Source organism: Suillus plorans (genome assembly GCF_016647745.1).
Source record: "Suillus plorans strain S12 chromosome Unknown HD556scaffold_86, whole genome shotgun sequence".
Taxonomy (NCBI): Eukaryota; Fungi; Basidiomycota; class Agaricomycetes; order Boletales; family Suillaceae; genus Suillus; species Suillus plorans.
Window position 1 is genome coordinate 126,717 of NW_024537470.1, and position 13,987 is coordinate 140,703.

At 48.9% G+C, this 13,987-nt stretch overlaps 6 protein-coding genes across 6 annotated transcripts; 2 read left to right on the top strand and 4 right to left on the bottom strand.

Annotated features, from left to right (window-relative positions):
- Positions 1 to 468: 468 nt before the first annotated feature.
- Positions 469 to 1,259, bottom strand: HD556DRAFT_1005772 (Pre protein translocase Sec Sec61-beta subunit). Its single transcript, XM_041295852.1, has 4 exons — positions 1,172 to 1,259; positions 1,039 to 1,115; positions 868 to 981; positions 469 to 807 (listed from the first exon to the last, which is right to left on the bottom strand). Exons 1-4 carry the CDS (start codon positions 1,172 to 1,174, stop codon positions 711 to 713), a joined length of 291 nt encoding a protein of 96 aa, XP_041154330.1. The 5' UTR covers positions 1,175 to 1,259; the 3' UTR covers positions 469 to 710.
- On the top strand, positions 1,224 to 2,430 carry HD556DRAFT_1412394 (VAMP synaptobrevin-like protein). The gene is made up of 5 exons (XM_041304208.1): positions 1,224 to 1,356; positions 1,413 to 1,488; positions 1,542 to 1,674; positions 1,727 to 1,766; positions 1,817 to 2,430. The coding sequence occupies exons 1-5, from the start codon at positions 1,348 to 1,350 to the stop codon at positions 2,228 to 2,230; spliced, it is 672 nt and encodes a 223-aa protein (XP_041154331.1). The 5' UTR covers positions 1,224 to 1,347; the 3' UTR covers positions 2,231 to 2,430.
- Positions 2,431 to 4,688: 2,258 nt separating this feature from the next.
- HD556DRAFT_1247574 (uncharacterized protein) lies at positions 4,689 to 5,149 on the bottom strand (the record flags this gene model as incomplete). Its single annotated transcript, XM_041298708.1, has 2 exons — positions 4,689 to 4,986; positions 5,043 to 5,149. 2 exons carry the CDS (start codon positions 5,147 to 5,149, stop codon positions 4,689 to 4,691), a joined length of 405 nt encoding a protein of 134 aa, XP_041154332.1.
- A 3,465-nt stretch (positions 5,150 to 8,614) lies between these two features.
- On the bottom strand, positions 8,615 to 9,163 carry HD556DRAFT_1247510 (uncharacterized protein; the record flags this gene model as incomplete). The annotated part of the gene is made up of 2 exons (XM_041298706.1): positions 8,615 to 8,694; positions 8,785 to 9,163. The coding sequence occupies 2 exons, from the start codon at positions 9,161 to 9,163 to the stop codon at positions 8,615 to 8,617; spliced, it is 459 nt and encodes a 152-aa protein (XP_041154333.1).
- Positions 9,164 to 10,334: 1,171 nt separating this feature from the next.
- Positions 10,335 to 11,512, bottom strand: HD556DRAFT_1005724 (uncharacterized protein). The gene is made up of 3 exons (XM_041295851.1): positions 11,348 to 11,512; positions 11,015 to 11,270; positions 10,335 to 10,923 (listed from the first exon to the last, which is right to left on the bottom strand). Exons 1-3 carry the CDS (start codon positions 11,461 to 11,463, stop codon positions 10,714 to 10,716), a joined length of 582 nt encoding a protein of 193 aa, XP_041154334.1. The 5' UTR covers positions 11,464 to 11,512; the 3' UTR covers positions 10,335 to 10,713.
- Positions 11,513 to 12,294: 782 nt separating this feature from the next.
- Positions 12,295 to 13,601, top strand: HD556DRAFT_1006387 (uncharacterized protein). The gene has a single exon (XM_041295853.1). The coding sequence runs from the start codon at positions 12,517 to 12,519 to the stop codon at positions 13,453 to 13,455; it is 939 nt and encodes a 312-aa protein (XP_041154335.1). The 5' UTR covers positions 12,295 to 12,516; the 3' UTR covers positions 13,456 to 13,601.
- Positions 13,602 to 13,987: the final 386 nt, after the last annotated feature.

Here is a 13,987-nt window from a genome sequence, read left to right on the forward strand (position 1 = left end):
GAATAAGCGCCATGTGTCCATGACAAGGACGGCAACAATAGGTAGAGAACCGCTGGTGCTGTGGTCAAAGTGAGAGCAAAGTGAGATGAAAAATCTGAAACGAATGAACTTGGAAAAATCCATTCCCTGGAGGAACATCGACAAAGGTAGCGCATTCATTTTTGTTGCGCTTTTTGGCCCCGTGTATGGAATATCTATAGGACTAGATATTAGACCACTGCCTCAAGGGATTTCAGCTGATTCAAACGCCCACCAACTGACCATGTTAGCGATTGAAGACATGAAAAGGACGATGTCAACGAACTCGGGGGGTGTATTTGGAAAGAAAGAATTGGCCCCGCTTGACTCGACCTAGGTAAGTCTCCCGGTTTGCAACTTCTTCAGAATGCAGAACTAAGTAGCAGATATTGGAAAGCGATAGGATCTCGCCAAGACAGTCCACGTTGTCCCCACCAGGCAATTGGATGACACAAGGATACACAGCGCCTCACCGTGCGATATGTTTTCTCTGGATGTCGAACTCATTGGCGGACAGTGGAAAACAATAGTCTCGCCAAGACAGTCCAGGTAATTGGACGACGAGAGGGTACGCAGCGCCTCACTCTGCGATAAATTGTTGTACAGCATGTCATACGACGCAAGCGCTGAGTGCACATGTTCCGCAATGCGGGATATAGTCAAAGTGCATAAAAGTGTCCATTACAAGGCTATCACTTGGTGAAAGACCGGATTATTTTGGCGGAAATATGCAAAAAGAAGATAGATCCAATAAACGCCAACGAGAGTATGAGGACGACATATGGGTCTCTAACATGGGAACAAAATCAGCTTGATTGAATGTTACGTTTATAGCAACATGACACGTACACTCGCAGCCCTGGTGAGTCGTCAGTGTAAAGTTTCAGCATTGTCCCCGAAGAGCCGCCAGCTCCTGCTGCACGCGTTGAGTTCGGTTTTACCTGCGTGTTTGCAGCCCTCCGCCTTTGACAAGTTTCAGTCAGAAATGTGTACAAACCACAAACAGACCATGAGACATACCGAACCTGCGCACCTGGCGGTCTTGCAACGGTACCGACCTTGGGGCTAACAGCGTGGGTTGAGCTTTCTGAATCAGACTAAGTGATTAACAGGTGAATATCGAAATGATACAGCTAGGTTGCTCGTTACGCACCATGCTGTTGACGGTGAGCTTTGAAGACTGGAGACACGTTGGTGGAGGAAATGAAGTGCAAGTTCGTGGGAATATTCTTTAGGTCCTTCCTAATCCACCACTACTTCCGCTCCAGCGTCATTTGAGCGTCACTGACTTTTGTCCAATCTTCCTTCGTGCCCTGGCTGGTTCCTAACATGTCACTGGTAAGTTCCAATCCTATGAGTATATGTGATGCATATAGACAGGACTATCACTTTAGATAAATGCCATCGTTTCCCGAGGGCCCACAATCCTTGCTGAACACCAAGCTCCGGGCCAGCGAGACTTCTCACATGGTGCATTGTTTCCTGTCTCATCATGTGCTTCTTAACATAGTTTGCATACATAGCTACACAGACAATTCTTTCCAAGATCCCGCCGAACAACAGCAAGTTAACATATGTGTGGGAACAATACCTCTTTCATTACATCTCCGAGGACGGCTTCACTTTTCTGGTCATGGCAGATGACTCTGTAGGAAGGTGAGATTTCTGAAGGACGTTCATCTTCTTTTTTGGTTAAATATCACCGTAGGAAGATGCCATTCGCTTTCCTAGCGGACCTGCAGCGCAAAGTATGTTGTCACAGCACAATTTATCTCCTTGTTCTGATTCACATCGCAAGTTTACCGAGCTCCCATCCTCCTCGTCTGCTGTACTAAGCTCTACCCCCGCATACGGACTTCAAGGCACCTTCTCTCCCACTATCGCCTCTCTCATGCACACGTACAACACTGCTCCTCCAACGGACGAAGTCGCCCGTGCTCAAGCGGAGCTGAACCAGGTCAAAGATATTATGGTCCAAAATGTCGAGCAGATCCTCAGCCGTGGGGAGCGTATCGAGCTTCTCATCGATAAGACTGATAACATGGCCACGCAGGCCACCGCATTCCGGCGCGGCGCCAGGACAGTGAGGCGGCAGATGTGGTGGAAGAATAGCAAGATATTGGCATTGAGCGTCTTGGTTGCGCTACTATTATTGTATATCATTGTTGCTCAGTTCTGTGGGGCTAGCCTGCAGTGTGGCGCACAGTCTTGAGCATCTCCATGGTCCGGATTGCTTATTTATTTGTACCCCATAATATCCATATGTACTCCCTAGACTTATCGACACTCATATTGGCCTCGTACAATGTTTGTTATATTTAGGCACTTCAGACCCGACATATGTAACACCTTGACAATATATCTCGCCAAGGTTGCTTGCCCGCAAATTTTTACACGTCTAGAGACGATGGAGATAAGCTTATAACTGGATCAGTACTAGATATAGTGAGTGGGGGATCGACACATCCAAGACGTTTTTATTTTTCTTTAGGAAGAAACTACATAAACGTCCGTAAAGAATCTACTATGTAACTGCATATGCGTGCACAATAAGTAAAATACAAGTTTGGCATAACTCGAGACACCAACAATGAGAATACAGCATGTACGCCTCGGTCAGAACAACACCACAAAACCATTATAAACACAATATTGGCTACACACTGTTGACGGGAGAGTCCATTCGGACTCCCTCGTATAAATATTAGTAGTCCCATCGACAGCAATGGGAAATCAAAAATCCAGAAGCGACAGTTGGTTAATAAATCGAGGAAGTCGTAATATTCATCAGTCTGCTCCAGCGGTGACCGGGTTAGACAACTTTGTCCTGCCTGTACGTCGTTCGCGATGGTAGGGGTAAACATCGGGTGGCACATTCGTAGCATCCTTGAGGTGCTGCCACTCTGATTCCCGTTCTCGCTCGCGATCACGTTCCCGACCGCGTTCACGCTCCATTCGTTCGCGTTCCTGCTCTCGTTGTCTTTCCCTCTCGCGCCTCTCCTGCCTCTCCTTCTCCTGTTGCATCGCAACACTACTAGCATGGACCAGCGTCTTTGGCATGACTGTAGCCGGGAATCCCTCTTCAAGACCAGGCGTAGGAGTCACAGATTGACTTGCAGTGGAGTTTCTCCGCAACGGTGTATGCACACGCGTACTAGAATTCGTCTGCCTAGGGATCGCATTGGATGATGGTGGTGCTGGATATGGTGGGGGGAACGACGGCTCATCGCCATAAGACATCGGGATCTTGAGGGAGGATGATGGCATAGGGCTGTCAAGGATATCATGGAGCTGAGCGCGCAGGCGTTCGCGATCCTTGTCTCGAAAGTCATCGACCGCCATGATCTGGCGCGGTGCGACCTGGTCTTTCACCTTTGGCTCGTACATATCTCCTGCGCGAATCTCGTAATCTCTGCTAGCACCATCATATGAATCTCGTGAATGAGTGTCTTTCAACCGAGGTCCATACAAGCGGTCCGAGGAGTAGCGGCGTGAGGGGGAGGAAGTGCGACTAGATATATATAACGTGGATGGGTCCCGTGATATTCTGCGAGATGGTGAATGAGTACCGCTGTGTGCTAAAGCGATTGAACGCTCAGCGGAGTGATGACGTGAAGAAGATCCATCACGACTCGACATGACAATGTCATCGCGAGGGCGAGATCGGGACAATCCAGACCAGTTATCCGGATTGGCCGTAGAGGTAGACGAAGAGACGGAAGCATCGGTCAACTGACGAGACAACGAGGACCGAGGAATGGGAACAAGCTGAGACGTGGAATCACCCATCATTTGATCCTCGTCTGCGTCAGACCTTAATTCCAATTCCTTTTTGCCGCAGGTCTTCTTTAAGTGGTCCATCTCATCTTCGTCCACCAGAGCGCGGAACGACTGGATTGCAGAAGGCCAAGTTCCGATTACCTGGGCGAGAGGGGACAAGTGGAACTCCTCTTCCTCGATAGCTTTCGCTTTCGCTTTGGCCTTCGCTCTTGCTTTGATGCTCAAAGGATCGTCCTCGATCAACTTCTCAGGATGCTTCGGCTCTGGCATTGCATGAAGATACCGGACCTCGACTGGCCGTTGGAAGTCAGGTAACGGGTTAAATGCAATTCTAGCGCGCATGAGCTCTTCCCGGAGAACTGTGTTCTCACGCATTGTAGCTTGCACCTGTGGCTGTGAGTAAAACAACACTTGCAGGAAACTACAAAATACTGACTTTGCTAAATGATACTGATAAGTCCATGAAATAAGTGGACCAGAATACGATAGGCTCACCTGCTCCAATGCGAATTCGATTCATCATAGTGTTCCCTCAAACTTTTCTCTACAGCTAGAGCAGTATCTTTCTCATCCTGTCGAATACGTTGCAGCTCCTCGTACTTCACTTGCAAATTCACGATCTCTGCTGTAAGACGCGAGCGTAATTCCTCAAGAGCAATTTTTGCCTCGCAGGTCCTTTCAACTTCAGCCACCTTCTCCCGTCTCATTTCCTCAAGAGCAGTTTCCACCACCCTGTTTTTCTCAATCTCAACCGCTTTATCTTTTCTCATTTCCGCGAGATGCCGCTGAGACTCGGCGAGGTTCCAAAGAAGCAGTGCGCTCACTTTCACAGGATTCTGCTGATCACAAAAAAAAAGAAAATTTAACTGGGACGTCTTAACATGACGGCATCATGAACGTACCTGGTCAGCTGACTGTGACTTGTAGTACGTTCGACATTTCTCGATTACCCGGCGGAGTTCAGGAAGCTTGGCACCTTCTCTGACGACACGGGCGATATCTTCCTGAAGGATGCGGGCTTCGTTGTCAGGAGGCGGAGAAGAAGATTCAGGGTTTTCGGGGACTTCTTCTATGGAGGCGGTCGTAATCATAGGCGACTGCATATCAATGTGAAGCTTGCGGACGTCCTGAGGGGAAAATCGAGTCCGACAAAGGGGACATATGTGGCGCAAAAGATGATCGAGACACCTTCGGATGGGTAAGTTAGATGAAAACAATACACGATCGATGAAACGAGTACTTACTTTTGGCAGAATGTGTGCCCACAAGAGATCGAGTGCGGTGAATTGCCGCCATTCATATAGCCTTCCATACAGACATCACAGGTCGAGGATTTGTTGAGTACCAACATGGTTGAAAGACGATGGAGAGATTTCCTTGAGGATCGGGAAAGGAGCGGATTAAGCTTATAGTAGCTTGATCGCCTACTCTAGCAAGGAGGTATCGCAGGAAGGAAAGAAGGGACTTGTTAAGGACCCACTCGGGTATATGGGGGAAGGAAGGGATTTAAGCCAGCAAAGGCTTAAAGGCCAGACCTAACGTGCGTGGCGGGGTGGGTGGTGTAATGTTGTGCAGGGGAGGAGCGAACATTCATAACGTTGAAGAGATTATAAGAAGACACGAGGCAACTAAGCGACGTGAGATAGAACTTCGCTACTTCCTTGAGGGTCCTAGACAAACCTAAGTGAAATGATCACATACTAAGTTGGCACGATCAATCACCTGGATGGAGCTTCCGATCTGAGTTCCAACCACCACGATAAGAACTTCATGACCCGAGTCTTACCTTTAATGAAGCTTAGCAGGGAACGCTGAAGGGAATCAGTGCCACTCGCCGGGATCGAGAGTTTGTACCGAAATGGCCGAATTAGTTTCCGGCAGAACTACGCGTGGATAAAGCAGTGAACAACCCCTCCTTTACCGCACGTTCAATTTCGGCTGCCTGGCATGGAGAAGGGGTGCCTATGAACAATCATTTGGTTCGGCAGCACTGATCTCATAGAACCGGCCCGACACGGATAAGTTGACGATCCTCGTGGGTTCGGCGTTGCATAATAATAAGTTCGCTGGTTGAACGTTTCGTCAAGTGCCGCAAAGAACGTACAGCTCAACGTATTTTGTCCGAGTTGTTGCGTTATATGCGTGCCTCCCAGGTGCACTGAAGTTTGAACAAAAAAAATTACCCTTGCCCGTCGGTAATGGGCTGAGCGTCGCTGACTCAGCACGCGGTGTTAACGTGTCCATGTCATGCCTTGCACAAGCACTACGTAGTACCACAATACCGAAATTAAACTTCATTCTTAAACATATCTTGCAAGGCTAGTTCTGACCTTGGACACTCTCGTTCCTCTGGATTGCCGCTACGTTCCTTCTGGATTGCCGCTATGTTCCTTCTGGATTGCCGCAACATTCCTTCTGGAATACCGGTACGTTCCATCTGGATTACCATTCGTAACTGGGAGTCACCGATGGATGGCTGGGACATATCACATCCGGTAATCTCAAATCATTCTGGAGTGTAAGTTTCTGACATTTTTTCGGTGGTGTTGCTCGAGGTTAAGGGTGATGTACTGAGGTGCTCGACGGCGACATGGTGTTACGATGTCGAAGCGACATGGGCGTCTGCCACATTGTCAAAGGGCGCTCCGAGTTGATTCTGAACACGTATTTATACTATCCACAGGTTTCCTGCCAAAGATATACTGGATTTAGATCTCCTTTACCTCAAGGCAGCTCTATCTTCCATTCTGAGAGGTCATCCAGTGGAGAACGATACCTCGCTGACGCGCAACAATGCCCTTGACATCAACCATGATGCATGACGCTCCATTGCCCCCTATACTAATCTCTGGAGATCCCCTTTGATTCTGAAACGAACCGTTACCTTGGGTTGTCACCTCAAAAATGCCCGTATCCTTCGCCTTCGTCACCTTGGCCATGTTATCGGTCCCAATTTGTCCTATGGGTATGTTTTTCTCCGGTGTGTCCTTCATTTGGGCATTTAATCTATCGGCATCGGCTCCTTGTGCTGCGCGGGATGCTCTTTGTCCACCATTCTAAGTAGACAGGTCACCATTCTATCTTGTTTTCGCTCTCCGTCTCCGCAGTCAAGTCATGACCTTGAAGAATTATTTCTGAAGTAGTACGGCTTGCGCAGTTCGGCCCCACGTTCATACCATCTCCTCCTAAGTACGTGCCAAAGTTCCGGACTATCTGCAACCCCTGGCTTCGTTCTCAAGATGGTAAGAATACTTTGGAGTCAAAAAAACACCCCATGCCATCATACTTCGGAAGTATATCGATCTGCACTATCGATAGGCACATCTCCCATCGTAGTTATTTGGGTCCAATCATCCGTTTTTTCCTGTGCTTTATCTCCTTTGTATGGCTTTGCATCCTCAGCTTATTTCGAGCGCTTTGTTTAGTCTCGAGTTGGATCAGCCCCAGATCACTAATAGTACTCCATGTCCGACTCCAGACCTTTCCAAGCACCCGAGTCGGGCGCACTGCGATGTCCTCGGAGCACGGTACGGATGTTATTCCACACCGATGGATGTAGATGGCGAGACAGTTGCACCGACTGGAGTCTGGACGCAGATGGTTGCACTGCTGTTCCGATATAGCATGTTTTAATATCAAGATACAGCCCCCAGATAGGGAACAATTATAAGTGCTATCTCATTATTAATATTAATGTTAATGACTGGGGAAGTTTCCGTGATTCGGACCAGACGTACGTACAGAATGACCAGCGTCTGAATCATCACTTGCATTAGCACACACGTGTACTATAAGGTGCCTCGTGCCTCTGCCTGTTGAACTATCTCCGCTGTTTATCAGAGATCCGCGCCACCGAACGCAAAACTCAGTACTACTAGTACCAGCGCTATACCAAAAATTTGACGATCAAAAAACTCGCAACTCCGAATTCCACCATCACTGCTTCTGATGAAATCAACGGCAACACCGTAGATAACAACAAACCTTGCAACGTACACGTACGCTATATGTCATGTCAGCGTGGGGAAAATAAGCGTGGCGCATGCATCATGATGGCTATCAGCCTGCGCTACGCTCATCCCACATCCTTGGCCACGCACATCACGCGCGTAGGAAGCCTTGCTTTTACTTGATCCGCAGCATAAAGTACTGAAGACTACATATTAGAAGGGAATAGAAGGGACGCTATCTCAGCGATTAATATTAATTGTATCGAGTCGATAGAAGGTTCCATATGTGCAGGCACATCAGGGCGTAATCTAGAGTCTATGTCAGGGGTGCCGGTAATCAGCGCCCTTGCAACTGCACTGATACATACACACTTCGCGAGAGCCTCGTGCCCGCCAGAATATTAAGTGACCATTGTTTTGGCCACCGCCGCTGCAGCGCGCTGCTTGTCGTGTGTCTATGTCAATAACCACTTGATCCATCCCACAGCTAGCGCAAAACCAACACAAAAGAACCTGTTGTCTCATGCCATGATCTCGAACCCCAGTATCATAGCACCGATCCCATCAAAGCCGAATTCGACCCGCTCATCATCTAAAAAAATGCAGATTGCGGTACTTGAATGTCAGTTACGATAGATCACGACGTACACCAAATGACAGAAACATTTAATAATACAAACAATACGAGAAAAGGAGATAGATGGCAAACAACAAACGCATGACAGGTAACAACAACCTAGCGTCTCTCTTATGTAAAATGAGTGCGGTGAGAACAAAAACTCGGCGACGAAAAACAAACGGGGAAAAGAAGGATAATCCAGATTCCAGATAAAAAGAACCATACGTATACTAATCAGAAGCACCAGTCATGTGCGATTAGCCCACATATGCACGATGCTAGGCCCACCAACGACTGGGGTAGGAGCAACGATCTGTGGACCGTTCCCTGTATTTGAAAAAGGACCATGCCCCCTACTTGTGACAGAACCATGCCCGGTGTTTGTAGACGGACCATGCCCGGTACTTGTAAAAGAACCACTCCCAGCGCCTGTGAAAGGACGCACGGCATGATCGTGCACTGAAAGCGAAGCATCAAAATGGAGCGATAGCGCGTTGGTATTCGTATATGAAGAACTGCCACTGGGAACGCGCGGTGTCGTCCCTTCTTCGTATTCCCTCGGTTGTGAGGTATGTCGATGATGATAAGCGCGCTGGGTGCGAGAGGATTGGGTACGAGAGAGGCGATTTGGAGTGTGTGAGGTGTGATATGAGGTAGGACTGGGTGGAAAAGAAGTCCGACTCGCAGCATACGAAGATTGCGCACGATACCTCCATTCCTCATCACGCACTGCATAATCTGCATTCCCTCCATCTTCAAGAATAAGACCCAATGCATCCGGTCCAGCGGTAGACATTGGTATGACGGGCGCCACGCTGATATCTTCTCCATCTTCATCTGTGTTATCTTCATCTGATTCTAGGCGACCTATTATAGACTCGCCGGCAACGCTCCCCTGCCCACGCACGCCCCCATTGTGCAGCCCCAGGAGGCCTAGGTGATCCATGCTGCCTTCCCGTGAGGTGGATATGGTTCCCCATGTAGTGACGCTTCCTGGGCTGTCTGTGTCCAGTGTTGCATCTAGGGAAGGAATAAGTGGTCGGGGTCTAGGCATGCGGATGTGCGCGTCGGTGGGACGGGACGGTGCACCGTCGTTGGGACGGACAGAACCAGCTGCGCTGTCATTCAAACGTGCAGATCCTGCTGCTACATTCCCATTTGACGTCGATGACCCAACATCGAAACCAAGAACCTGGCCAACACTTTGCACCGCCGCTCGACGTCCTACACCGATATCAGGCGGTGGCGTACCAAGCAAAGGTACATCCGAAAGACCTCTGGAAGCATTCTCCGCTCGGGCCGCCTGACCAACGTTTTGCACAGTCGCTCGACGTCGCATACCATTCTCAGGTGCTGGCGATACAAGAAAAGGTACGTTCGGATAACCCCTAGATATGTTATCCACTCGAGCTGTGTCAGTTACAGCCCGTCTGGGAACGGGTCGTGCTCGAGGCACAGGCGTCGTATGATCTTCTCCTGATGAACTGGTCAAGCCCAGAACATCCATGACTGATTCTGGTGATTGCATCTCTAACAACGGAAAGGCCCTTTCGTTGCCACCAGCCGACGACATGTACGGAGCATTCATCAGCTGGTACCCTGATTCATATCCTGAGCCATAGCCTGAGACGTAAGCTGCGGCAGAGGCTAGCCGCGTGGACAAATCATTCGTTACGTCTGTGCTGATACTGATACTGCTCTTCTCTTTGCGTCTTAGCTCTCTCTCGTCATCAGATCGCCGATCCTCAACGACGAGGGGACGTGTCGCCCAGGTAGGAGAAGATTTGACACGGACAGTGCTTGGAGGGATGTGCGCTCCACGGGTCGTGATGTTTATTTTTGACTGAGACTCGGGTGCGCGGCTGTGTATGGATGATACACGGGGCCGTCGCGTGTTGTCTGTCCAGTGTTCTTCTACCCGAGGAGCCTCGGGAGGTCTGATATTGGATATGGGTGGGGGCTTAGGGGGATGAAAAATTGGCTTGTGGGACGAGCTTGCCCCCTTGGATCCTGAGGCGTGGGCTTCGCCATTGACTTGAGTGGCGTTATCCCGCGGGGGTGGTGCGGGGTATGGAACGGCGCCGCCTAAGAGAGGATCAAGACCCCCACCGGGCCTTGCAAAGGTTGGGAACCGATCGATTGGCAAGGGCTCTGGAGGTGGGGGGAGGGGGTTGCTGGTGTTGCGATATCGGGGTTGCGGGTGTCTAAGGTTTTCTAACTCGGCATGTAATTGGGACAGCTATAAGGACACGAGGTAAGTCCAATGCAGATGCCGCTGAACCAGATGATCACCTCTCTATATAGAGAAGTCATTTAGAAAATATTCGTTACCTTACTACTGATGACTCACAGAGCATGTTCATTCTCAATTTCTTGAATCCTGGAAAGCAGACTTTCTTCCACTGCACGAGATGTTTTGGAGTCGTGGTCTGCATTTCGCTTGTTGTTCCGAAGTTGGCTTCGGAGGCGACGATATTCTGCTTTTTCACGTTCGCTCTGATCTTGAAGAGCTTTGTATCGCTGAAGGGAAGACACGGCAGCCCGAAGAGCCATATGCTAAAAATGTCGCATGTGAGAAAATGAAAAGAAATTGTATCTGCAATGAGGACCGCCATACGTCGTCTTTGCAGTGACGAAAAAGACTCACAGAACTGGGGTCGTCTGGTTGAGACTGCAGCCATTCCTGTACTTCGGTGACTACTTCAACGACATCTGGCTCAGGTGTCTCTTCACCTGAGACCAGAGCTATGCGCTGGAGGAGGAGACTGGCATGAGCATCGATAGCGTCCTGTGCAGCATTATCTAGTTCGGGTGGATTCGCAAGGTGGAGTTTCTTGATACGATCTGACTGGAAAGGTTTTCGGCAAAGTGGGCATGCACTTGGTAATAAAGAGCGAAGGCACCTGGGATTGAAGAGTCGGATATGAGAGGAGAGACATGAATATTGGTGGCCGCAAGCTGGCCGGGAGTATGAACGCACGTGAGACAGAAGACGTGACCGCAGGCGATTGCATGTGGAGAATTAGCGGGGTCTGAAGAGATAGAGTAGAGATCGAGGCAGACGTCACAACAACTTGCAGGATGGACAACAAGCATACCTAGTTCATAACAAAAGTTGTCTACCACATGTCTAGGTGTCGTGCAATAACAGTGCTATGATGACTCAGCGAGTAGCTTAAATTAAAGCGCTGAATCATCATAGCGGTGCTAGGCGGGGCCCCTGTCAGAGACCTACCAGGTAGTACTCATCGCTCTGCTTTCGTCATATCACCCAGTAACTTTGAGTGAGTCAACTCTTAATTTTGTATTTGCCAGTGGTTTCCATCCAACGGTTCCAACCAAGTTCAAGTATTCGAAGCTTGCTCATGAGTACAATTCTGATATAAGACTCCATTATATAAGTACCTGCGAGAGACAAACGAGGGACTACGGTAAACATTGGTGACGGTCGAGTATAGTGTGGAACGACGAGGGATGGGAGACTATATACCTGTCTGCGTTAGCAATGATGTAAAATACGAGACCGCGTGCGCAGCAAGTGTCAGAGTAATAGCGAGACTTGCATCACTTACATCAGAGAACCTGTGAGAAGAAGATATCGTCATATATCGTTATATATCGTAATATATAGGAAAGGTTTTCGTCACATTGGAATATAAAGCAATATATGACTATGTAAAAGCACCATAATCAGCATAATCCCCAGCAAGAACTCACCGGTTTACTGATGTAGCTCTTCTTCCACTTGATCTGCCCAAGCGTCCTTTGCTGCGTCGTTGTTGAAGCTTGAAGGTCCACGCATAGGTGTTGGATGTGGAGCGTTACCGCCAACTAACTTCTGCGTTAGCCTCGCTAACTCAGGAAAATTGTGCTGGGGAAGACTGTGGGAAACCGTACAAAGTGCGTGAGAAGACTGCTAAGCGTCGACGTTAACCAAGGGTCGCTAACTCTAATGTGTGTACTACATTTTTGCTTATGTCTGATTAGTATCAAGTAACGTTAACTGAGTTCTGATTCGAAACCCTGTTCGTTGCAGGGTCAAGTTGTTTGGCAGAATACCTGTGAGCTCCTTTGCACACGTGTTGGTTGAAAATCACATAAGAGGCTTGACAAGTTTCATATCTCAGACCCTGCAGTTTCACCCGAACTATGACCTTCCATGTCGGTTTCACTGATTCACACGAGTTTTCTCCCGTGAACATGAACTACCCAGCCGCCCACATCCATATGCTGCCAGTGGAACTTCTACAGCACATATTCTTGCTCGTCGTCAATGACGTTCCAGACTGTCCTAGTGTCTTCTCCTATGGAGATACAACCATCTCCCCCAATGTTGGCAGCCCTCCCCTAGTCTTCACCCGCGTGTGTCATTTTTGGCGAGTCATATCATATTCAACGACAGCGGTCTGGTCGCGCATGCAGGTCTCCCTTCCGGGGCGAGTCGAACCGTTGAAACCATTCCTTCCATCTTTCCTCCAGTCGTGGCTTGCACGCTCTGGAAATCAGCCCCTCACCCTCCGCATCGTGTCCGGAGAGCTCCCTGTACGCACCACACGCCGCTGCATGCGACAGTCGTGCCAAGAACCCTCACAGGCAGATTCTCAACTGCTCGAAATCCTTCTTTCTGAGAGCAAGCGCTGGGAAGCCGTGGCCCTGGCCTTTTCAGACGACCTAAACCGTGACTTCGACACACCCGAGTTGAAATCCTTGCAGTGCTGCTGGTCAGAACTCAGCAGTTTCAATGCACCAAACCTCACTCATCTACACATCACTTATCGCTGGTCTCTTACTATGCGATTTAGACACATTCCCACCTGTGACAACGTACGTCATCTTTGGGTCCAGAATGCTTCTGCCCGCATCATACGTTCTACTTTCCTCATGTTCCCTCGTATGGAGTCCATCAAGGTCGATCTAATCATATCAGATATCGGCCATCCACACAATTCAACCACCCACTCTTGCCTCGAATCGATCACTTTCCCCATCCCCTCGGATCCTTTTCTGTATTGTGGCAGCGCTGGAAATTGCATCTTGCAACGTACAGGTGATAGACTTTCAGACGACCACACCGTTGAGCGAAATTGATGTGGATGTCATTGAGCCGTTATTTTCACTTGCGAGGGAAATTACAGTTAGTGGGGAGGTGCTCTGCCGTCCTGTCAGGTAGTTACTGTGTCCCCCGTTGGTCACACGATAGGTATTGCTCATATATGTTACAGTAGCGAATCTCGGTATATAATATCATATTTATGTTAGAGTTGAGGTATTACAAGATAGGTCAGCGTACAAATTTTGTCCGTCCCGAAAATTGTTAATATCAAAAGTCATTACATGTGATAGCGTAAAGCGGTGGGAAACCTTGCAGGGAACTATCAAACTACACCAAGCGGACAAAGGGTTTGAGGTAATCAGGCAAGGGAGGAGGAGAGCTGAAACGAAAGCGGGAAGGGGGAAAAACGCCGCGAGAGATGCCATCTGCCAGGTTATCGCAAGACCTCACCCATTTAACAGAGATCCGAATACCATGTTCGAGGGCAAACGAGGAGAGACGTTGCAGAATGTCATTTTGGACCACGTTACGAGATCGACCAGCCTTAAGGGCTTGAACACCACCCTG